The following is a 24,629-nucleotide window of genomic DNA, read 5'->3' as shown; positions in this document are numbered from 1 at the left end:
CGAAGGTCTCAGACGCTCGATGTACGCACATCTCGTAAGTTCTACATCCTTCGAGGGAGTACGAGTTATTTTTTTATTTTTTTTTTTAAAAGAAAGACAAACATTCCCGGGTTACGAATAAGAATAACCCAACAATGTTTGAAAATCTCCTACCACCACCACAGAAAGCCGAAAATGTTGCTTGTGTTGTGATGGAGGACTTAGCCAGCCGAGGAATCGAACACGCGACGCTCGGGTGAGACCCAAGCGCTATGCCCACGCAACCACTGACCTATTATTCTAGTAGCTGCCGCTACAGTATTATCGACATCTCCTCCTTACTGTCACAAGTGTCATCTGTAAATTTCACCTGTAATTAATATCTAGACAATGATGTTTTTTATTAATTTTATAGATTCCGGAGTGCCAGGGAAGCGGGTTGGATACATGCCCCAGGAGCTATCTCTACTTAAGGAGTTCAGCATTAGGGAGACTTTGGTTTATTTCGGGTGGATTTATGGCATGACTACAGAGCAAATTAATGTAAAACTGCGGTTCCTTCTCAAGTTACTCGACCTGCCAAGCAAGAATAGACTAATCAAAAACCTAAGGTTAGACGATTCTGCATTTTCCCAATTCACAATGTTCCCACCTCAGTCAGTATATTGCTATTGTATAATATACTGAAAATGCATTTGTTTTGCTGGACTATTCATGAAGTTATTAAGAAGTAACCATTGAAAACAAACTATTCTGATAATTTTAGATTGATTATCAATTTATAACACCAACATTCCTTATGACTTATGAAATATTGGCATACAGAGCTCCGGGCCAAAAAGGCCCGTTTCTCTTTCATCATGATTTTAAATATTGGCTGTAAGATTATTTTAATTTAATTTTGGTTGTTTTTGGAAAATATTTTTGCAAGGTAACATGGCTGCAATATGGGGGGATTTAAGGTTTACGGAGGATTTGTTTAGGTTTTTTATAAGTAGTGATTGGATTTTCATCGTACTGAGCGAGGCAGTTGATGGACGCGTTTTCATGGGTGGGGAGGCCCGCATAAAATGATTCCGCGAGACTTAAGAGGGGAACTTCAGAGTCCCGGTGTAGTTGAGAAACCCTCATCCAACTAGGAGCTCCTAGGGCAATGCGAATGGCTTTATTTTGAAAACCGACATTCCTCATCTCTCGATGAATATAACATTTCATACTGATAAAATTTTACATGACAATGTGACTATTAGCTTCAGGGCGTCTAAAATATGAACTATTCTGCTGCTTATCAAGACTTAAATTTGAGCCAGAAATGTCGCACATAGCGAGTATACTGACCAAGAAACGGACCGACCGATGTACCAGGCCTTAGCTATACAATTTACATTTGGATGCCTTTATACAAACAATTGTAAACAATTCTCTGTTTTTGATTTGTTCAATCTTTCTAGTCCAATGTTTTCTTTCTGTCTAGAATAGTGTGTGTGAAAGTCTTTATTGCAATGTAGTTTGTTTCTAAAGTAAGTTATTAAAAACTTTTAAGATAATCATTATAATTTTATAGAAAATTCTCTGTTTAGCATTCATGTATCTACTTCGTGGCATGTTTTGTATTGATTTATATTAATTTATTTACTATGAATTAACACTTTGAAAATGACACTTTGTTAAAGTATGTAGTCTTATTTTTTTCTTCGTTTTTATTATCATTAATGGGTTTTCCAATAAGAGGTGTTATTTTGATATTCAATCGTAAAAGATCAATGGTTTCGTTGCTTGTGTGGCACGTAGCGCCGTTTTGTTGAAAGCAAACGTTGTCTAGATTAATACCATCCAATGCCGGCCATAAAAAATCATTAATCATCTCTCGATAGCGCAATCCATTCACCGTAACTGTTGCTCCAGCCTCATTTTCGAAAAAGTAAGGTCCAATGACTCCGCCGGACCATAAACCGCACCAAACAGTCACACGTTGAGAATAAAGAGGCTTTTCAACAATAACTCTTGGGTTTTTCGAGTCCCAGAAGCGACAATTTTGCTTGTTGACGAAACCACCGAGGTGGAAATGGGCCTCATCACTCAAGATGATTTGCATTTGATTCACTCAAGTGAATTTTAATAATTTCAATTGCGTAGTTTCTACTTGTCAAATGTCAAAAAATGACAGCTTCAAAAGTAACATCTACCGAAATAGCGGGCTATTCAAAATAACACCTCTTATTGAAAACCCTGTATTTATTATTTGGCACTTCAGCGGTGGCCAACAACGACGTGTATCCTTCGCGGTGGCACTCATACACGATCCTGAATTGTTGATCCTCGATGAGCCCACCGTAGGAGTGGATCCACTCCTGAGGATCACCATCTGGAAACACCTTGAGAACATCGTCAAGGAGAGTGGCAGGACAGTTCTTATAACCACCCATTACATTGAGGAAGCTAGGGACGCTCAAACGGTGATTTTATTTATATATTGATTTACGGTACAAAAATATAGGGTTTTCCAATAAGAGGTGTTATTTTGATATTCAAAGAAAAATTCATTTTTTTATTTAAATGATCGAATGTTTATTTCATTAGAAAGAGGAACGTATGCCGTTAATAGTAAAAAAAATAACACAGGCAAATGACTACCACGATCACGCCTACAGGACCATATCCTTTTCATGAAATTTTCCATAACCAAATCGCAAAGTGGCTGCCTTATGTCCTCGATAGCCTCACGAATTCCATCTTTGAGGTCTTGAATCGACGCTGGGCTGTTGGCGTAGACCTTCTCTTTCACGTGGCCCCAAAGGAAGAAGTCGCAAAGTGTTAAACCACAAGATCTCGGTGGCCAATTGTAATCACCTCTTCGAGAGATAACACGGTCCGGAAACTTTTCCCGTAAAAGATCAATGATTTCGTTGCTTGTGTGGCACGTAGCTCCGTCTTGTGGAAAGTAAACGTTGTCCAGATCAATACCATCCAATTCCGGCCATAAAAAATCATTTTATGGCCGGAATTAAATACACATAACACCTCTTATTGGAAAACCCTATATTATCAATTTATAAACAATTTGAACACAACGGTTAGTAGCGTCAGGTAGGAGTGCAGTCCTTGTTCTACCAGTATTCCTATGGATGCAAGTGTGTACGGCAGACATTAACGTAATAATACTACCAGATTGAATGTTACATTTTTTACAACCTTTTTTTTACAATGATATTTTTTTGTAGATTGGTCTAATGAGGCACGGGAAGTTGTTAGTTGAAGAACACCCTAGAAGCCTGATGCAGAAGCACGGATTCTCAACTTTGGAAGGAGTGTTCCTAAAACTGTCCAAAGATTGCGGTAAATTTTTAAAAACCACAAGTTTTCATAGCTTTTACGCACTAGAGTACCAACTGCTCCCAACCGTGTACGTCATAAGGCTGAAGATGGTGCTGAGGCGAATAAGATGAGGGAGAGGAAGGATGAGAAGTATTTGGCCATTTAGATCTGGTAGTTAGATGAAGGTTTTCATCAGGGTGATACTGAAACTATTTAACTCTCCGAAACATGCCTAAATTATAATACATAATATTATTTGTTGTGAAATAACACAATAAACAAATCATTTTGTATTTACTTGCGCACGCCGGAATTTTGAACCCGCGAACTCTGGATTCATCGGTGACGACGTTAACCACCCGATTAAAAAATTTTCAGTATACTATTTATCCAAAACGTCCAAACTGCTCATTTTTAAGTGCGTGACGTCATACGTATAAAAATCAGTGGGTTTTCTCGCAGTGACAGCTAGTAACATAGGTTCGAGTGACGTCAGAACTCGTCAAAGACTGCGAATATTTAGATATTTTTGTTTATTTAGAACTTTTTACATTATGTTTATCAATTGCCCTGAATAGCGACCTTCTTGACCGAGCGGTTAGGATACTCGGTTCCAGTCATGGGTTCAAATCCTGGATAACTTCCTCTAATAATTAATCCTACTTTCTAAAAACTCTCAGTATCGCCTTGGTGAAATACCCTATTCAGAAACGAAACGCTACTCGAAATGACTTTAGCCGTGTTTCGTGACAAGATCTGAATAACCGGGTAACCCTCAATCTTCCTTCTTGCACCTTCTTCTTCTCCTCCCTACATCATTCAACCTCACAACATACCCGATTTGAGATTGCCTTAGTTCCACTGGCTTCAGGCAGTTGGGACTGTTGTGAAGTGTTCGAAATTCTGAATATTTTTTTTTAATATTTTGTATTTTCGTGATTTTTTTCTTTATTTACCTTTATTACTCCTACAAAAATATATATATATTTTGCAGAAAAGGATAACAATAATTTGGCATCGGTAAAATACCATAAAAAGGGTAATGAGGAGGAAATTAGAATCCTGAGGAATGGTGGCAACCCTAGAGAAGAGGGTAATGAGGAGGAAGTTAGATTCCTGAGAAATAATGGGAACCTCAGAGAAGAAGGTAATGAGGAGCAAGTTAGAATCCTGAAGAATAATGGCAACCCGAGAGAAGAAGGTAATGTGGAGGAAGTTAGAATCCTGAGGAATGATGGCAACTCTAGAGAAGAAGACAATGTGAATAATTATATTTTGGTAAGTGCCTAAACATTAACAGCCTTACTAATAAATTTAAAAAACACCACCCAACTGTTAAACTTTGTTTTAGTTACACCTTGAACAAAGACTATATACGTTCTGTTTTGTAATCATACTAATAAACAGTAGCGCGGCTCGTGACTTCGAATGCGATAAGGGTGTTAAGTTTGAAAAATTCGATATTGTTGATGTTGCTGTCCATCATTGGGTGAAACGTTGTCCATGAACCGTTGGCTAAAGAAGGAGGGAAAGCAACACGGCATAATACCCCGAAAACAAATCACTATAATCCTTTTGGCCGTGAAAATCTCAAATCATACCACTGTTGATGTTGTTTAGTTCAAAATGATTTTTTTTAATTCGATATTTTGTATAAAGATTTTCAGGAAATCTCAGTTTGGCCGTCGAATATTCACACAATTAAAAAAAAACGTTTTCGGCTACAACAACATCAATAATGCCATTTTTGTAATATTAGCACTCTAGTACACCCTAAAGTCACGAGCCGCCACTAAAATCAGTTCTTTGACTGTGCCATTAAAAAAATTTAAAAACAAACCTAAAATACATATTTTTCCAACAAACATTATTATAAATTCATTATGAAAGAGAAAGGGGCCTTTTTTACCCGGAGCTCTAAAAGTCAAAAGTCTCGGCAGTTGGATCTCGTATGTCGGCTTAAAAATATCGCGTAAATTGAACAATACAATTTGGTATAAAATCCCTAATATTTTTCACGAACTCATTCGTAATGCGCGTGTTATATTTTTCCCATTGTTCTGTCCTGCGCAGTCGAGGATGTTCACGGAGCTGGGAGAGGACAATATTGTATTGTCTTCGTGTGAACTCGGCATAAGAGTGTTCAAGGTTGTCCAATGTCTTTTATCACTTGTCTTCCTAGATAATGCATTGTGTTCCAGACAGACAGAGTATTATTCCGCCACGCCAAAATGACAGTAAATCTTAAATGTAAAATTACACTGTTCAAAAGACAAATACTTACATGAATTATTAATTTAACTATCAGGCATGTCTGTACCTTATTTTTAAAAACACATTTATAATTTTTTTTTCCTCCAGAAAAACAAAAAAATATTCTCACCTGCATCTGGTGAAAATGGATTGGGGAAGAAAAACTTTTCAACTGTAAGTATCAGCAAACCTGTATATTTTTATATATCAATGTGTGTGTCTGTCTGTAACTCTATTTCAATGAACTAACTCGGATTTGATTTGAATTTAAGGGTCATTTACAAAACTTTGTTGTTATTAGACTAAGGATGGGATGTTTTATAGAATTTGAGCAATTCATCAAATTTAAATGTTCGTTTTTGAGTTTGTGAAGGTTTTATTCAAGTTCTGTTATTATAATTGAAAATGATATATTTTGCACTTTGCCAATCAATAATAGAATATGGAATTATTGCTTGGGGAGGAGCAACAAACTCGGCTATCAATTACATAGAAACCGCACAGAAAACCATCTTAAAGGTAATACTAAAAAAACATAGACTGACTGATACAGACCAAATATTCAACAGCTGTGACGTACTAGATATACGCCAATTATACGTTAAAACACTACTAAACTACATTTTTGACAAAATAAATAATTTTCAACATACACAAAATAACACTAACAGGCCAGTTAGACTAGCGTACAAAGAAAACATAAAAACTCCGACAGTAAATTCAAGCTTTGGACAAAGACACTACCAATAGCATGCTATAAAAGCTTTCAACAGTTTAAAATTTGAAATTAAAATTGAGGAAAATAAATTAAATTCACACACAAAATTACAAAATGGATTAAAGAACAAAAAAGACAATATTACCAAAATGTCATAGCATAAAATAAAAACAAAACCTACACGTAACACACAAAACCAATATAAACACACATCACTCACAAACACACAAGATTATTTTCAATTTATTATTTTTTAATTTTAAATGTATTATTATGTATTTTTAATTTTAAATGTATTATTTTCTCTTTAAACGTATTATGTAGATTATATTTTCATATTATAAAATGAAGGCCTCAGCACGGACAAGCCACCCAGTGAGGCCTACATTACTGGAAAACTTAAAATGTAAAAAATATTGTACCAAATTAAATAAATAAATAAATATCATAACTGACCAATTGTTTCACAAAACTGAAATAATTACAGAACTTGAATAGAAACTTCAAAGAACTTGAAAATCAAATTTTAAATTTGATGAATTGTTCAAATTCTGTGAAACAAAATGATGTAGAAATATGATTCCTGGTGAAACCTTGTATGATCGTGTGAGAAATGTTAAGATCCGAAAAAAATGCAAGACTGACGTAAGCGTAATGTGTAAGATTAAGAAAAGAACGCTCAGGTATTTTGTGCATGTAAAGCGAATGAACGAAGAAACAAATGTAAGAAGAATATATGACACAAATGTGAATAGCAGAAGCAGTCGGCGATGCCTGATAAAGACATGGCACGATCAAGCAAGTCAGATTCCATGTCAAGAGTCAAAATAATGATGTATGAATGTGAATGAGGCAGGGAGTGTGGTGCTAAGACAGAGTCTGTGGCGGTCCGTCCTCTCTACCTAATCCTGCGGGGAACTGATATGATGGTTAGTTAGTTAGTTTGTTTGAAGAATTAAGAAGATAATAGTGGAAAACGTTTCGAACATATTTCGGTACGCAATAGCGCCTCCACGACCAACCCAATATTTTAAAACAAAAGAAAATTGTTGTCATTTTCTAAGATTGTAAAAGCCTTTTTAGGCGTATATATAGATGTATGAAAAAAAAAAAATAAAAAAAAAAAAAAATTGGAACTAATTTGTCGTTTTTTTATTCCAGTTTCCGTCGAAGGGAAAAATGAAGGCACTACTATTGAAGAACTTCTTTAGTATGTGGCGTAACCTCAGCACCATGTTATTTATATACGCCCTGCCCGTTGGTCAAGTCGTCCTTTTCTGCCTCTCCGTGGGGAGGACTCCATTGGGACTGAAAATTGTAAGAAAAAACACCTCTTTCACTCAACCCATTTCACACAGCTCATTTCATAACTACGCTTGAACTGAAAGTTGTATGGATATACGCCTCTTTCATTTTGCCCGATACGCTCACCACATTTCACTCAACTATAGATTACTAGACCAATCAGGGAAAGAAACAAACCAAGTTGCGAGGAACCTGGGAAGCCTCCTGTGATTTGTCAATAAATGAATCTGACGGTATACAGGCAACTAGCATTATAATATCACTAATCAGTCCGCGTAGATAAAAAATACAAGTTACCTTTACAATAGCACGCCAATCGCTGGCTGCGTAAAAAAACTTATCTACAATCCAAAATCGGTAAACAAAAGTTTGGTCTTATTTTAAAAAGTGAATATTTTATTACACTATTTAATCAAACACTTGTACAAATTTATTGTGTTATAATTTATCCAATCCACTCATTTTTAGTATCGCTACACCACGCGGTTCGTTTAAAAATGAACATTCAGATCCTGCATAAAAAAAAGTCCCATAAAGATCTGCGCTGAAGCCTTTACATTACTTTACTTTTCTGTGGAGGGTCTGCGTCGTCAGGGTTATTTCAATGTGCGCTCTTCGGCAGTCAATGTACGACTGATGTCGTAGTTTCCTCAAAGCATTTCACTCCGTTTGAAGGCCTCTAGTGGAATTAAAAATTTTGAGAAAATCACCGCTTTCGCCTTGTCCATTTCAATCACATAAAAATAATAATTAAAAAATATATATATATATATTAGCGCCATAGGAAGAAGAAAGTTCATACATGAATTGAAATTATGCAGGGTTTTCCAATAAGAGGTGTTATTTTGAATAGCCCGCTATTTCGGTAGATGTCACTTTTGAAGCTGTCATTTTTTGACAATTGACAAGTAGAAACTACGCCATTAATAAAAATGGAACGATACACGCTTCAACAACGCATTGAAATTATTATAAAATCACTTGAGTGAATCAAATGCAAATCATCTTGAGTGATTTCCATTTCCATTTCCACCATTTCCACCTCGGTGACTTCGTCAAAAAACAAAATTGTCGCATCTGGGGTTCGGAAAACCCAAGAGTCATTGTTGAAAATCCTCTCTATCCTCAACGTGTGACTGTTTGGTGCGGTTTATGGACCGGCGGAGTCGTTGGACCTTACTTTTTCGAAAATGAGGCTGGAGCAACAGTTACGGTGAATGGATTGCGATTTCGAGAGATGATTAATAATTTTTTTATGGCCGGAATTGGATGGTATTGATCTGGACAACGTTTGCTTTCAACAAGACGGCGCTACGTGCCACACAAGCAATGAAACCATTGATCTTTTACGATTGAATATCAAAATAACACCTCTTATTGGAAACCCTGTATATGTATTTTAGGGTGTCGAATATGCACTCAAGGAGAACAAGTGCGCGGCATTTTTCGTTCAATTTCACGCACATAAAATAAATCATTATTTCTGTTTTATAAAATTATTTTTATTATTTTATAGAATAGCGTCTATTGACTGAGCTTAGAGAAGTAGTGTTTTAACTCGACCGTTTTGCATTACGTCTGTCTGTAGATGTGTTTGTATATTCCATTTCCATTAGAGAGTACAGGCTAGGAAATGATTTCAGGTAAAGATACAGATAAACGATTTTTTTTAATATGTGGTATATTAGTGTATGTACATGTGCGCATTGTTTAAGGTACTAGTAATGTTTTTCTTGTGTCGGCAGGGAGTCAAAAAAGTGTCTTATTTTTTTATCAACATAATTCAGGTTATATATTTATATATATTATAGAAATTCTAACTATACAATTGTAAATGTTCCACAAAATGCCCTGGAAAGAATCTCAGACTTGTGATGTCCCAAAAGAAACCATTCATCTGTTCTGAATGCAATTACTAATGTTATCCAAATTGACCCTGGTAATAAATTACATCTTTGCGATTCTTTCAAGGATAAAGAAACCATCCTGTCACTTCGAATGCAATCACCAATGTTCTCAAAATTTGTTTTGACAGCATCGCCATTCCATTGTAAGAATATTATGTATTAAGTACACAATTTGGCTGTTCTGAAACGGGAATCTTTCCCAGTTGTTTGTAATTTATATATATATATATATAAATAAAATAAATAAATAAATATCTTTCAGGCAGTTGTGAACGATGAAATTTCTAACTGGGGTGCCGGTGGAGTGTGTGAGCCGATGTATCCCTGCCAGTTCGAGATGTTATCTTGCTATTATTTGGACCATCTAGACAGGGAGATAATAGTACAGGTGGACTTCAGCACTGTGGACCTAGCGCAAGAAGCTGTAAGGCGGGGAGAGGCGTGGGGAGTCCTATATTTCTCCAACAGCACTTCGTATCATATGGTTTTCAGGGCACATGAAGGTATTATAAAAATAACGGTTAAGACGATGCACTACGTCGTGTAATATTTTAAATTGAGCCGCTATCAATAACAACCCTTACGTAGATGGCGATAAGGTTTAAATTCCCGCTTAACCACCATCCGCCTGTTTTGATTTATGCAAGAAAAAAACATGCCCAAAAAGTGCCTTTTATTTTATTTTGTGGATGTTCAGGCATAAATATTTAATTTTTTTTCGATCATTTTATAAATAACTTAATTTGCCACATTATACAATAAAATCATAACCTGAAATGGGTTCGTAAGTAGGAGATTTTTAACTTTAAAGTAGTTTTCATAGGCCTTATACATTATTTTTTTCTGGGCTTATAAAAAGACTTCAAAGGCCAAGATGTATTCTACTCGCAATATTTTATTAAAGCGTCTGAAACATTTCTAGGCGACCAAATTTTCAAACCAAAAAAACGTGATTTTGCATTACTATGCATCGCCTTAACTTATACAGAGTGTCCAATAAGCTGTGGATCAAACGAAGTGGGGTGATAGGGGAGGTCATTGTAATCAAAATAACCCCACATGTAGTGGTCCGGTTCTTGACCCTTTCAATGTTATATCGATCTTTGCTTTTTTAATAACCAGTATGCCATTTTTAAAAAATCATAAAAAAGTTTTTTGATTTGTTAGTTGTGATCTTTGGCTATGAATTTTGGGTTTAAATCCCGGCGTGATCAAGTAAATTTTACATATAATTTCTTCCTATAAAAATAGTATATTTGCGGTACGTTTCTGAGTGGTAGATACTTTCAGCATCACCCTAGTGATAAACAACGATTCAGAATGCAAACTTTGTTTGAATTTGCTTTCACTGGGTTTGGTGACCGGATCTGAATAACTAGGTGTCCTCTTCCCCATCTCCTTCCCTGCCACACTATCAGCCTCACAACATACCCCACTTGGTGATGGCTCCAGAAGATTGGGAGTAGTTGGGACGCTTGCGTGGTCACACACAAAAAAGCCTAATGTGTGGGGATGCTGGGTGGAGGGTCTTTTTATGTATCAGAAGACGTATGGAATGTCACCAGGCCAACATTGTATGTGATCCGTTTTATCGAATTACTCCTCTTATGAAGTTGTGATTCGTATTATGAGTTACCTAATCAGAACGACTTTTTTATTAATAATTTGAAAATTATTATTTTTACAGGGCTGAGGAGACCCTTACCTGATGATGAGTCCGAGATTGATGTTTGGCTTGATCTTTCCAACATGCACATCGGAGTCACCCTGGCCGTAGAGTTTCAAAAAGCTCTTCAAATATTTTTAGCGGTAAATATTTTACAATCAAACAAAATACTATCGTCGTGAAAAAATTCTTTTCAAAATTGTAAATAACCATGTAAAATCTTCTCTCTTGAACACAATCAAAATCAATTACCGTCTACTAATAAACCCCGAAACTTTCCATATTCCTTTCCAAAGAACCAACTTAAGGCGATGCACGTATTAATGCAAAATCATGTGTTTTTGGTTTGAAAATTTGGTCGCCTAGAAATGTTTCAGATGCTTTAATTAAATACTGCGAGTAGAATACACCTTTGAAATAGTCGAGTATTTTTATAAGCCCAGAAAAAAATAATGTATAGGCCTATGAAAACTGCGTTAACGTTCAAAATCTCCTACTTACGAACCCATTTTTGATTATGATTTTATTGTATAATGTGGCAAATTAAGTTATTTATAAAATGATGGAAAAAAATTAAATATTTATGTCTGAACATCCACAAAATAAAATAAAAGGCACTTTTTGGCCATGTTTTTTTCTTGCATAAATCAAAACAAGCGGATGGTGTTAAGCGGGAATTTAAAACTTATCGCCATCTACGTAAGGGTTGTTATTGATAGCGGCTCAATTTAAAATATTAAACGACGTAGTGCATCCCCAACCTCTTGTGCGAATGTTTCGACTATAAAAAGTATAGCATTCACTGTATGGGCAAGATATATAGCACAGTCGATTGATAAAGGTATTATCGATATTTTCTGTAACTTATCATAGTTCTCGAGCATGACTGCAGATAGCCAACGAACCAACAACATTTCACAACGACTATGTGTTCTTAATTCATTGAGCATGTACTGTTGTTTGTAATTGGAGAAAACCTACTGAAATACTGCCAATCTATTAAGAATCTCTTAAAATTATTCGTAATCCGGTTAAAAATGGTATTGCAGGCTTTTAACGAATGAATTGATAGGTTTCCCGATAAACTTTCAGTAAAACACGAATGTGTTCATAAAAATTCTAATAAGTTCGCATTTCGTCACTGTATTATCAGGACAAATGCAGGTGTTATGCGGTTAGTAGGAAACTGCCTGAAATCCCGTTTTAAACCGCATTTTAATAAATCAGCAATAGCTAATTTTTTTCCCTATACGTTGGCAATCCGCAGACGTACTCGGGAACGATGACAAGTTATCAACATTATCGATAAATCCTTTATAAATTTGTACAATATCTTGTTTTCACTTGACTTTACTTGATCCAAAGTTTATTGTATCTTATTTTGTCGTCTTGCATACTAAGGACCTTAACTCCTCCAGCGTTTGAGGGTCATATATGACCGGGCGTCCATATTTTATGTAAGTATTTTTATCTTTTTTTCTATCTAAAAAGAAATAATAATTCTTTTTAGATTATCTCAAATATTTATACTGGAATCCATTAATAAAATCGTACTAATATGAATGAATGATTAAAATATTTCTTACTTTTTTAAAATATGAAGGTACAGTTTTCTTAAAAATTCCCCGTGTTTTCGAAATATCAAGTTCTCTCAATTTTTGTATCATTGGAGTAAAAAATTAAGTTAAAAAGCAGTTCGCGTTTTGAAAAAAAAATTACACGTTTGTCATTAAAATTTTATTATTTAGAAATAGTAATGTTTATTTTAAATGCATACACCGGAACACACACACACGCACCCTCACACACACACACACACACCCTCACATACATTACACACCTACAAGTATATACTGCACAAGTCACCTGGTAATTAAGGAATAAACATACCACTTAGACATTACAAGGAAACATATGATAGGTACCCAACATGAAGTATCTTATTCCTGTATATTGTTTCATCTCTGTAAATCATGTAGATACTGTTTGTTTCTATAATATTAAAAAATATATATATATAAAAATTAAAAAAAAACAACGAATAAACAAGCATATATATAGGCTAAATGTTGGTTTATCAATTGTCTAAAATTTAAAACACGTTATTATAAGGGGTTTATTGTTTTTTCTTTGCGTTTTGTTGTACATCTTTATTGGATGATCAGTATTTATTCTTTGTTATTTCTTTGTCATTTTTTATGTTTCCATTCTGTCTGCTGTGTTCATTGTAATTATATAGACATCGTCGGCTTACTGCCAGAAGTCGTTTAATAACAACATTGTAATTATATAGACATCGTCGGCTTACTGCCAGAAGTCGTTTAATAACAACATTGTAATTATATAGACATCGTCGGCTTACTGCCAGAAGTCGTTTAATAACAACATTGTAATTATATAGACATCGTCGGCTTACTGCCAGAAGTCGTTTAATAACAACATTGTAATTATATAGACATCGTCGGCTTACTGCCAGAAGTCGTTTAATAACAACATTGTAATTATATAGACATCGTCGGCTTACTGCCAGAAGTCGTTTAATAACAACATTGTAATTATATAGACATCGTCGGCTTACTGCCAGAAGTCGTTTAATAACAACATTGTAATTATATAGACATCGTCGGCTTACTGCCAGAAGTCGTTTAATAACAACATTGTAATTATATAGACATCGTCGGCTTACTGCCAGAAGTCGTTTAATAACAACATTGTAATTATATAGACATCGTCGGCTTACTGCCAGAAGTCGTTTAATAACAACATTGTAATTATATAGACATCGTCGGCTTACTGCCAGAAGTCGTTTAATAACAAAATTTTGATTCTGAGAAAATCGACATTAAACTTTGAGCTACTTTTTTAAATGCACTTTTATTTTTTTTTTTTTTTTTTTTATATTTACTCCACACAGGAGGCCCTGAAGAAAATAATTTCCCTCAGGGCCTATGTCATCTTTGGGGATGCTGTGTGGAGGCTCTTTTTGTGGAGAGGAAGGAGTGAACATGGGTCTTGAAGAGTCCCATGTTGTAGGAGGGAGGAAACACAGAGGCCGGCAGTTCGTTCCACAGCCGAGCTGTTGAACTTAAATAAATAAATAAATAATTGTTTATTCCAGAATGTGGGGAGGTTAGTGCAATCCCACACAATCCATAAAATATAACTACAATGTTATATACAGAGATACAATTAAGTACAAATAATTTAAAATGTAAGTTTGATAGAGCAAATAAAATATAAGAAAAAGTAAAAGGAACTATATAGAATGGAGAGTGTTAACATAAAACATTTAAATATCTTGTAAGCTTATCATCGGAGCGATAATTATGGGGGCCAATATTTTTCTCCAATGTTTTTCGATGCTCGATCCTGAGGTCTGGCGGGATTCGATGATGAGGATGTTTCTGGAGTTATTGATCCTTCCCCTCGTTCCGGCTACCCTGGATCTCATTAGGGCAGCAAAGCCGGGAACTCTTCCCTCCATGAACATCGAGGAGGCACTGCAGTGCCTTGGAAGTCCGAACATTATGCGGTAGGCATTATTGTATTGAATCCGAAGCCTTTCCATGGTTCGCTTTTTGAAATTGGCCCACAGCTCGCAAGTATACAAGGTAGTGCAGAAAGCTGAGAATAGCGTCCTTTTCACCTGCGGGCTGCAGAGTCGAAATCTTCGACTGAGCATGTTACTTTTTATGCTCAGTGCTCGCCTCTGTCTATCGATGTCGTTGTCATCCGTTAAGTTGTTGGTGATGATATGCCCTAAATATTTCGTTGTTTCTACTATTATGAGAGGTTCTCCATTTAAAAACGCTGGGGGAATCTTTTTTGGTCCTTCTCTGTATTTGACGACCAGCAGTGCTGTTTTTTTCGCGTTATATAACATGTTTGTTTCGAGTGCGTATTCTTCGCAGATCTTCAAGAGAATTCTTAGTCCCCTTATTGACGGTGCCATCAGCACCATATCGTCTGCGTAGCTCACGTTGTTGATGCATTCTCCTCCAATATGGCAGCCTACCCCAGCGTTATTTAACCTGTGAGTTAATTCATCCATATATATGTTGAACAGTACTGGGGACAAACAACCTCCTTGTCTGACCCCACTCTTTAAGAAAAAGGGTTCTGAGAAACCATCTTTCCATTTAACGAAGTTTTCTTGTTGACGGTGCCATGTGTCGAGAATTCGTAGTACTTTCCATGGTAGACCTCTTTCTTTTAGTTTGGTCCACAATAATGGATGGTAGACTCTGTCGAAGGCCTTACTAAGGTCCAGAAAGCATGCGTAAGTTGTTGTTTTTCTCTTCCTGTAGTATTCCAATGTCCGTTTTACGCAGAATATGGCTGAGTCCGTGGAGCATCCTGTTTTAAAACCCATCTGATTGTCTTTCGTTTTCAATTGGAGTCCGACTTGATCTAAGAGAACTCGTTCAAATATTCTGGCGGTGGCGGTGGCGATGGATATCGGTCTGTAATTTTCCTGTAAAGTTATGTCTGTCAGTTTAGATTTTATTATCGGTATTATGATTGTCTTTGTCATGTCTTTGGGTAGATAACCACTCTTTATGATATCGGTGAACAATGTTGCCAGTAGTTTCAGAATCGCTACCCCTGCATGTTTGACGTGTTCGGTACTTAAGCCGTCATGTCCTGCTGATGTTCCGGATTTCATGTTTTTAATGGCGGTTTTCACCATGTTTGCAGTGACTATAGGGTCAATGTCATCATAGGCATTCAAATGCGTTTCGTTTGAGGAGATGGTCGGCGTGGTAGTCGCGAAATGTTTTTTGAAAATATTGGCGATTACTTCAGGATTCGTTTCTCCGTTTATGTTGCAAGAGACTTTGGAACGCATGTTCAACATTTTATTAGATTTATTCCAAAATGATTTGAAGTCCCGATTGTCTAAGTCCGCTGCTATTTTATCCATCTGGAGTTGTGTCGAATTCCTTTGGCATTGTTTTAGAGCTGTTTTGAAAGCGGCACGCTTTGTCCTTCTATCCTCCGCTATGGGACCATTGTGCGGTCTCCCATTATCAATCCAGGTGAGCATTGCTTGTCTTGATTTTTCGTATTTGTCTGCAACAAATTCATTCCACCCACAGACTTGCTTATATTTTGGTGTAGTAGTATTTCTAAATATACAAGCGGCACTATATCGTAATGCTTGTACTATACATCCGTAGAGGTGTTTTATTTTGGCACGTTCAGGGTTGCCACCGTCCTCATGAAATGTATTTTTTGGTTTGATTTTAGCTAGATAAGTTTGCGAACATGAGTTATAAATTCCGATATCACGTCTATTTTTCGGATTCCATAATGCTGGATCCCTTAATGTAGATGAAAATACTTCCGATGTTACTATTCCATTCGTATTTAACGTTAGTTCGAGGGGTCGGTGGTCAGTCCAATCAACATGGTAATGTATTTTCATCTCGATAATTTGTTTGTAAATATTTTTCGTAACTAGACAGTGGTCTAACCACCTGGTAGTACTATGCGCGTCACTGACGTATGTGTAAGAATTCTCAGGTAAAATTTCGGTGTCGGCAAAAATGTATTCGAATTCTTGACAAAAAGATTTTAGCTCTATTCCAAAGAGTGAGTCGGGATTAGCGTTGAAGTCTCCGATAATAATTGAATTGATATAATCTTTGTCGTCAATGATCGTTTGTAAGGAGGCCAGGCAGTTGGTAAACTCCTCAAAGTTGTCAGTTAAGCAAGTCGGCATATAGATTGTGAAGATGGTTAAATTTTCAGTATTCAGACTCACCTCGATTCCGGCCATACGACAATTGTCCATCGGGATTGTGGTAACCCTTAAATTTTTCTTGTAAATTATTCCAACTCCGCCGTACGGTCTACCTAGCAGGGGACCGTTAGCTATATTGACGGCAGAGGTGCCCAAGCTATTGAAGTGCGGGTGAATATTTGACAAAAATTCAATCTCGGTTGGGAGTAGCCATGTTTCTTGGAGTAGTATAATGTCATATGATTCGCAGAGATCGTGAATAAATTTTTCGGAGCTACGGACCGATCTGCAATTAATCGAAATAATTCTTAATTTATCGGTTGTCATTTTGATCTTTGGTTGATGCACGCGATTCTATATATTTACGGAATACAATTCCTTCCGGCCATAGTTCTTCCACCAGGTATTTCGGTCCCTCAGTTGCTTTTACAGAAAGTTTAAAGGTGTTAAATGGCGTGGGACGGTAAGGCTTAATTTTTTCGATCTTAGTATTTTCGAAACCATTATCTACAAGGTAGGTCTTTACGTCGTCCTCGGTAGTTTCCAAGGTAAACCTTGAAATATAAATAGACGTAATTAAATCTGCCGACTTCAGTGTAGTTGAGGTTGCTTTTCCTCTCAAGTTGCGTTTGGGTTTTCTAGTTACTAATGTAAATCCTCTCTCATCTTCCGCAGGAGTCCACTTAAGAACGAATCGTAGAAGCGACCCGTTCTCATGTGACAAGTGTCAACTGTGTACAAATGTTGGGCGCGCGTTTGGCGTGTATCCCGACTACGCACCGGTGCCGAAGGGATCAATGACGCTAGTTCTTCAGAGCATCTTCCATTGTAATACCGATAGAACAAGGACAGCATACCTACCTGACGCCTGTGCTCTAAAGATTGCAGTCCGTTTGTTAAGATTGGGGAATCTATCAAACGGACCGCCCGTTTCTGCACAGAGTCAAGGGTTTTTTTCAGGTATTTTGGGGCTCCAGACCAGAGATGGCTGCCAAATTCGACAGTAGGGCGCACTTGCGATTTGTACAGGGTGAGCAGTTGTGTACTATTAAAGTATCTGCGGGCCCTGTACAGTACGCCCAGCTTCTGAGAGGCCAACTTTACTCTAGCTTCGATGGAGCCCCCGTACCTGAGCTGGTCACTTATAGTTTTTTTTTTATTTATTTTTTATTACATTTATTACATACAAGATATACAAATATAAAAGGAAGCTTTGACTGTCCAACTAGGAAGTTTCCCGTTTTAGGACAGTCAAATTGGCAGGTTGCGTGTACATAATTCCAGGTAGGTACATGTAAAATATAAAATAAAATTAAAATATAACATATAAATGTAAGAAAGAAAAATAGAAAGAAAATATTTTTTTAGGAAAATACAATTTAGCAGTAATGAACAATAAAATCCAGATAGGTACATGTAAAATATAAAATAAAAATATAATATATCAATGTAAGAAAGAAAAATAAAAAAAATATTTTTTAGGTAAATACAAAATACAAAATCGAGGAAATCAACTCAGACTACGTTTTTAAATAATTTTTCGGAATCTGTCCTACCTAAGTCTAATAACCATTTAGTAATTTTAGTACCGAAGGCTGATAATTCACATAGTTTAAATTGAGAGGGGATTTTGTTGTATATTTTTGGTCCCAGGTATGAGAAAACTTTTTGATAAGCCGCAGTATTGCTAGTTGGAATAGAAAGGTCGTTTCTGCTCTTACTTCTGGTGTGATGATTATGATCGACTGTTATCGTTTTGTTTTTATTTTTGTGGACGCAGATTGTTATTTTTTTTATGTAACACTGTCGAACATCAAGCACATTAAACTCCTTGAAGAGAGCGTCGCTCGAGTATCTGAAGGGTTTCTTCATAATGACGCGTAGAATGGATTTCTGTGCCTTCAGTAGCGGGTATAATATTGTTAATCCTGTTCCACCCCATCCAATGCAACCAAGCATATCAATGGAAGGCCTGTTCGGAAGATTGCTTCCGTTGAAGGAGACTAGATTATCATTTGGATCCCTTTTAGACGTAATCAGACAGGATTGGGTTATTAATCTATTACAACTGCTTTTATGTGGGAATTTAACTTTTTTGTTTTAAAGCCACGACAATTAGCGTGGTTTGTCACAGTTTATCTTTAATGTATAAAGTATGAAAAAATGGTTAGATTGTGACTTCTTACTCAGTTTTGACAAAATGTCACTTAATGACTTCTGGCAGTCACTTACAAAAGTTATCGAACCGTGGTGGAATATAAATGTATTTATAAATAAAATTGGGTATTAATTGTGTTAATTTGATTTTATTGCAGGAGCGATATGAACAATGCGGAAAAGCAAAGCGGTTGGAATCAAATGATACCCTTTCACCTTTAACACCCGTTCTCAACTTCACAAATCCCATTTTTGGGGGCGGCGAATTGACATTCACAGACTTCATGGCTTCTGGAGTCATTCTATTGTAAGGACTAAATACGTTACACGGTATCCGCTAATCGTACATACACGGCACGTCAGGCGGCCAATTGACTTTCACAGACTTTATATCTACTGGAGTAATTCTATTGTAAGGATTAAATACGTTACACGGTCTCGGCTAATCGTAAATACACGGCACGTAAGGCGGCCAACTGACTTTCACAGACTTTATGTCTACTGTTGTCATTCTATTGTAAGGACTAAATACGTTACACGGTATCCGCTAATCGTACATACACGGCACGTCGGGCGGCCAACTGACTTTCACAGACTTTATGTCTACTGTAGTCATTCTATTGTAAGGACTAAATACGTTACACGGTATCCGCTAATCGTACATACACGGCACGTCGGGCGGCCAACTGACTTTCACAGACTTTATGTCTACTTTAGTCATTCTATTGTAAGGACTAAATACGTTACACGGTATCCGCTAATCGTACATACACGGCACGTCGGGCGGCCAACTGACTTTCACAGACTTTATGTCTACTGTAGTCATTCTATTGTAAGGACTAAATACGTTACACGGTATCCGCTAATCGTACATACACGGCACGTCGGGAGGCCAACTGACTTTCACAGACTTTATGTCTACTGGAGTCATTCTATTGTAAGGACTAAATACGTTACACGGTATCCGCTAATCGTACATACACGGCACGTCGGGCGGCCAACTGACTTTCACAGACTTTATATCTATGGGAGTCATTCTATTGTATGGAGTAAATACGTTACACGGTCTCCGCTCATCGTACATACACGGCACGTCGGGCGGCCAACTGACTTTCACAGACTTTATATCTACAACATAAATGTACAATCAGGCTATAGGAAACAAAATGTTGAATAATAACTATTTTATAGCAATTTTTAATTAGACAGTTATAGTTTATATTTTCAAAATTAGTATTAAGTGTATAATTTATATATCTTAAAAATCACTAGTCAATTATCACAAATCCAAAGATTCTGTTGATTTGGTTCCATAGAAGCAGAGAAAACGGCAGTAAACCAACCCCACAGAGCTCGAAAAAGTCCAGTAATTTGAGGGTTTTTTCATAATCGTTACAAATTAATATTTTTTCATTGAAACACGTGCAATGTTTAAATAAAATTTCGTTTAAGGCGATGCGCTAAGTAGTAATGCAAAATCATGTGTTTTTGGTTTGAAAATTTGGTCGCCTAGAAATGTTTCAGATGCTTTAATTAAATACTGCGAATAGAATACATCCTGGCCTCTGAAATAATTGAGTATTTTTTAGATAAGTCTTTTTATAAGCCCAGAAAAAATAATGTATAAGGCCTATGAAAACTGTTTCAAAGTTCAAAATCTCCAATTTACGAACCCATTTTCGGTTATGGTTTTATTGAATAATGTGGGAAATTAAGTTATTGATAAAATTATCGAAAAACATTTAAATATTTGTGCCTGAACATCCACAAAATAAAATAAAAGTCACTTTTTGGCCATGTTTTTTTCTTGCATAAATCAAAACAGGTGGATGATGTTAAGCTTGAATTTAAGCCTTATCGCCATCTACGTAAGGTTCATAGCGGCTCGATTCAAAGTATTACACGACGTAGTGCATCGCCTTAAACGAAAAAGTACTGCTTGCAGAGGCCCTAACGATTAGTGAAATCGGTATTTTCAATTAATCTTTACTACGAATCGGTTTGTATTATTTTTTAATATATTTTGGTTAGTTGTACATTATTCAAGTTTGCAAATTACTAATTATAACTTACATATTATTACATTTTATCTTGCTTAAGGCAAAGCTTAATGCCAAATCACTATTTTGATTAATCTTTATAAGGAATTGGTGAACATTATGAATACCAAAAAATATGCTTTAGATAAATTGGAGGTTTTCCTATCCCTTCGCTTGAGTAGAATACAAATAAAAAAATAAATTACTAAATAAAAAATAAAAATGTAAGCTAATAAAAAATTAAAAATTCCAATAGAAATGTATGAAGGCATAAAGGAAAAAAACTTTTTAAAAATACATTATTATAGCTAAGATTATCTGTGACAGTTTCACTTGATTAACTTTTTTGCTTTATTATTAAAATTATTTAGAAAATAAATAAAAATCAGTTTTTTGCTTGAAATCGAACGTTTTAATGCCTATTACCTACATTATAAGGTATACCAAGAATATACACATTTTTGGCTTGTAGCTTCCTCTTAAAATTTATTTTGAATTTATTATCTGGTCTAATTGATGGTTTACAGCAGCAAAAACATATTCAATGTGATTTAAACTTTTCCTACAGTTGAGTTCGATTAAAATTCAAATAAATTTGTTAATTACGTTATAAAAAAAGCATGAGCGTAAACTACCTACTATATACATTTTTTTAATTGGAACATTTTCAACGCATAAATGAAACAACTTTTTAAAAATACTGTTTCCCTTGATTATCTTTTTTTTTCTTATAAAATTATTCACAAAACAAATAAAAACTACTTTCTTAAATCAAACACTTCTAGACTCCTTGTATCAAGCGATTTTTTTATGCAATTTACATTTATTTGTAGTGATTATAAAATAAATAGAGCTTAGAGTTTTAAAGGCAGATTCTCAGTTGGTTCGTGAAGCATAACAATCATGATGTTATGCTTCACGACTTATCCTAATTTGATCCAAAGCAAAAACTGGCTGAAAAGCGTCGTTGAAACCTCCAAACCTTTACATGTGTATTTACGATTCCAGGATTTCCTTCTTCCTGGCCGTGGCATTAACATCATCCGCCCTGATGAAGGAACGCAACGAGGGTTTGCTTGATCGATCCATCGTGGCGGGGGTTACTGCATGGGAGGTGTTAGCCTCCCACGTGGTCTCACAATGTCTCACCATCCTAATACAAACTTTACTGGTGGTCATCTTCATGTTTCCTGTGTTTGGGGTGTCTAGTAGAGGCAGTTTATTATTGGTTACTGTGCTGACCGTTCTTCAAGGTTGGTTCTTTGAAATATCTTTATTGTAGAAACGAGATAAATGACAGTTTTCTTGCAGATTCCCTAAAAAAAAAATTTTCTAAATTAGGTTTTCTAAATTTCGTATTTTGTTAAATTTTTAGACGTTTTAAGGTAAATATATATGCGGTAAGCTTTTGTCCACAATGTTCACGTTTGATATTAAAATATTATTTTATACATATCTCTTAGATAACTCTATGTACTCTACTCACACTAGAGCAATCTATGCTACATAGCTCTAACTATCACAACAATAAATATATTTCTGGTATTCAATCATCAAAGACAATATTAGCGATATGGTCGAATTAGCTCAGTGATAGAGCAAATCCCAGACAAGTCTTGGGTTCAATTCCTAGATTGGACCAAATATTTTTCTGATTATCTGTATCAAATTTTCGTTTGAGAGTCGCTAATATTGTCTTCAATGATAAAACATTACAATTTAGAGGTTATTCAAAAAATAAAAATATTTTCTATTTCCAGGGCTCTGTGGCATGTCTTTTGGATTTTTAATCTCAGCCATCTGCAAAAATGATATGAACTGCATCGAGCTGGCTCTCGGATCCTTCTTCCCAACCCTCATGCTGGGCGGAGTCATCTGGCCCTTCGAGGGGATACCCCAATGGCTGAGGGTGGTGGCCCAATTCCTCCCCTTCACCATGGCTAACACCTCCCTCAGATCCATCCTCACTAGAGGCCATGGTTTCACTGTTCCTGAGGTCTACTGTGGCTTCATCACCACGGTTGTTTGGACTGTGGCGTTTCTGGTTATTACACTGATGGTTTTCAAGATAAAGAAGGGGTAGTTTAGTTTTGAGGCCTTCATCCGGCACCAGATATATACATTGATATTTATGATTATTACCTTGTTTGTGATGGCTCAATTATTATTACTTATTATATATTTTATAACCTAATTATAATGCTGACAATCTACTAAATAGTATGTTCATACAATTGGCATTTTTATAATTTGTAGGTACCTAGGCCAATTTATTTATATATCATTTTTATTACTTATATATTTGACATCTGTTTGAACCTCCAGTAAAAAAAAAACTATACATAAATATTTTTTAGGAAAAAATATCAGCTAGAAGTGTGATTTATACAAATTTCAAATAAAATTCTCGTCACCAAATTTTTCGACTCCTGTGAACAAATTCCCAATTGATCAATTTGACGATATTTTTTCAAATATCACATTTTTACAATATTCCTCCAAAATTGACAACTTTTAATGTCCTTTGCCAAAACATGCATTTTTCTCTAGATTTATTATCCGTGCAAGAAATTTTCTAATTGGTCAAAAAATATATTATTGAAAAAATATCATGTGACAGCAAAACTGCGTACATGTTTATATTAAAAATAATCCACACTTAGTTTTAACCAATTTTATTATTTAAAATCAACCGAAATGTTTCGTAATCAATAACCACTTTTTTCATGGTGTCAAGTTTGTTTCGAGCTTTTCAAGTTTGCTGTGTTTGAAGAGGTACAATTTTTACTCCAAATATGCTAAAGAATCGCTGATAATAATCTGCCCTGTAAATAAATATATGATGAACATCTGCCCTGATGTAACGCTGTTAGCAACGTTGGCTAAAGAGGCAAGCGCAACAAGGCGTAATAACCCAAAAATGAATCACGATAAATCTTAAATAAAACCTCCGATTTGAAGTTTGGTTCATTCACCTGAATTTTGTAAATACTTATTGGGTAATATTAATAACCAGCTGCAAGGGTTGATGTGGCTCATTATGTCTGTGCAGATAGGGAAACAATAGCGCGTGTTGCTTTTGGGTCCAACAGATGGCGCTGTTTTTCAAAGAAAAGTCATGTTTTTACCAGTCACGGGTGTGATCAGTGAAGTACTTTCAGATATTTAAGATTTTGAACAAACGAAAATTTACTCTTTTATTTATACAATAGATAGATAGATTGCTTAAATTGGTTCAATAAAATTGTTGGCTTATGAATAAAAATGCGAGAGGAGATAAGGAGAGTAGTTTTATAATATATCTTATCTCTTACTCATTTGTTATCGAGCAGAATGAATGAGCTACTTGCATGATAATTATGTAACGGCATTTTAAAAATTGAGTCTTTTGAATTCGTAAAAGGCTTTTACTTCGTCGCTTATCATAATTACAATTATGAAAACTAAAGACGAGTTGATCGGAGAATTTGAACAATTCTTCAAATTTCAGCGTTCTTTTTTTCGGGTTCTGCGAAAGTCCCATTCAAGTTCTGTTATTATATCA

At 35.7% G+C, this 24,629-nt stretch overlaps 1 protein-coding gene across 1 annotated transcript; it reads left to right on the top strand.

The window, feature by feature from the left end:
• The first annotated feature begins 411 nt into the window (after positions 1-411).
• LOC149411638 (ABC transporter G family member 20-like) lies at positions 412-23,168 on the top strand. Its single transcript, XM_089646708.1, has 11 exons — positions 412-590; positions 2,234-2,435; positions 3,201-3,336; positions 4,289-4,572; positions 5,656-5,721; positions 7,427-7,582; positions 9,740-9,980; positions 11,165-11,286; positions 19,205-19,353; positions 22,094-22,338; positions 22,846-23,168. The coding sequence occupies exons 1-11, from the start codon at positions 427-429 to the stop codon at positions 23,166-23,168; spliced, it is 2,088 nt and encodes a 695-aa protein (XP_089502834.1). The 5' UTR covers positions 412-426.
• Positions 23,169-24,629: the final 1,461 nt, after the last annotated feature.

This window comes from Hesperophylax consimilis, chromosome 25 (assembly GCF_061612785.1).
Source record: "Hesperophylax consimilis isolate HC1 chromosome 25, BYU_Hcon_1.0, whole genome shotgun sequence".
Classification (NCBI taxonomy): domain Eukaryota; kingdom Metazoa; phylum Arthropoda; class Insecta; order Trichoptera; family Limnephilidae; genus Hesperophylax; species Hesperophylax consimilis.
This window is presented reverse-complemented; position numbering and strand designations above follow the sequence as displayed.

Excerpts from the sequence above, each read along its gene's own strand:
- LOC149411638 (XM_089646708.1), top strand. The coding sequence starts at position 427 with ATGCCCCAGGAGCTATCTCTACTTAAGGAGTTCAGCATTAGGGAGACT. Across the intron at positions 4,573-5,655 it reads ATGTGAATAATTATATTTTG|AAAAACAAAAAAATATTCTC; the intron begins GTAAGTGCCTAA and ends TTTTTCCTCCAG. Across the intron at positions 9,981-11,164 it reads GGTTTTCAGGGCACATGAAG|GGCTGAGGAGACCCTTACCT; the intron begins GTATTATAAAAA and ends TTATTTTTACAG.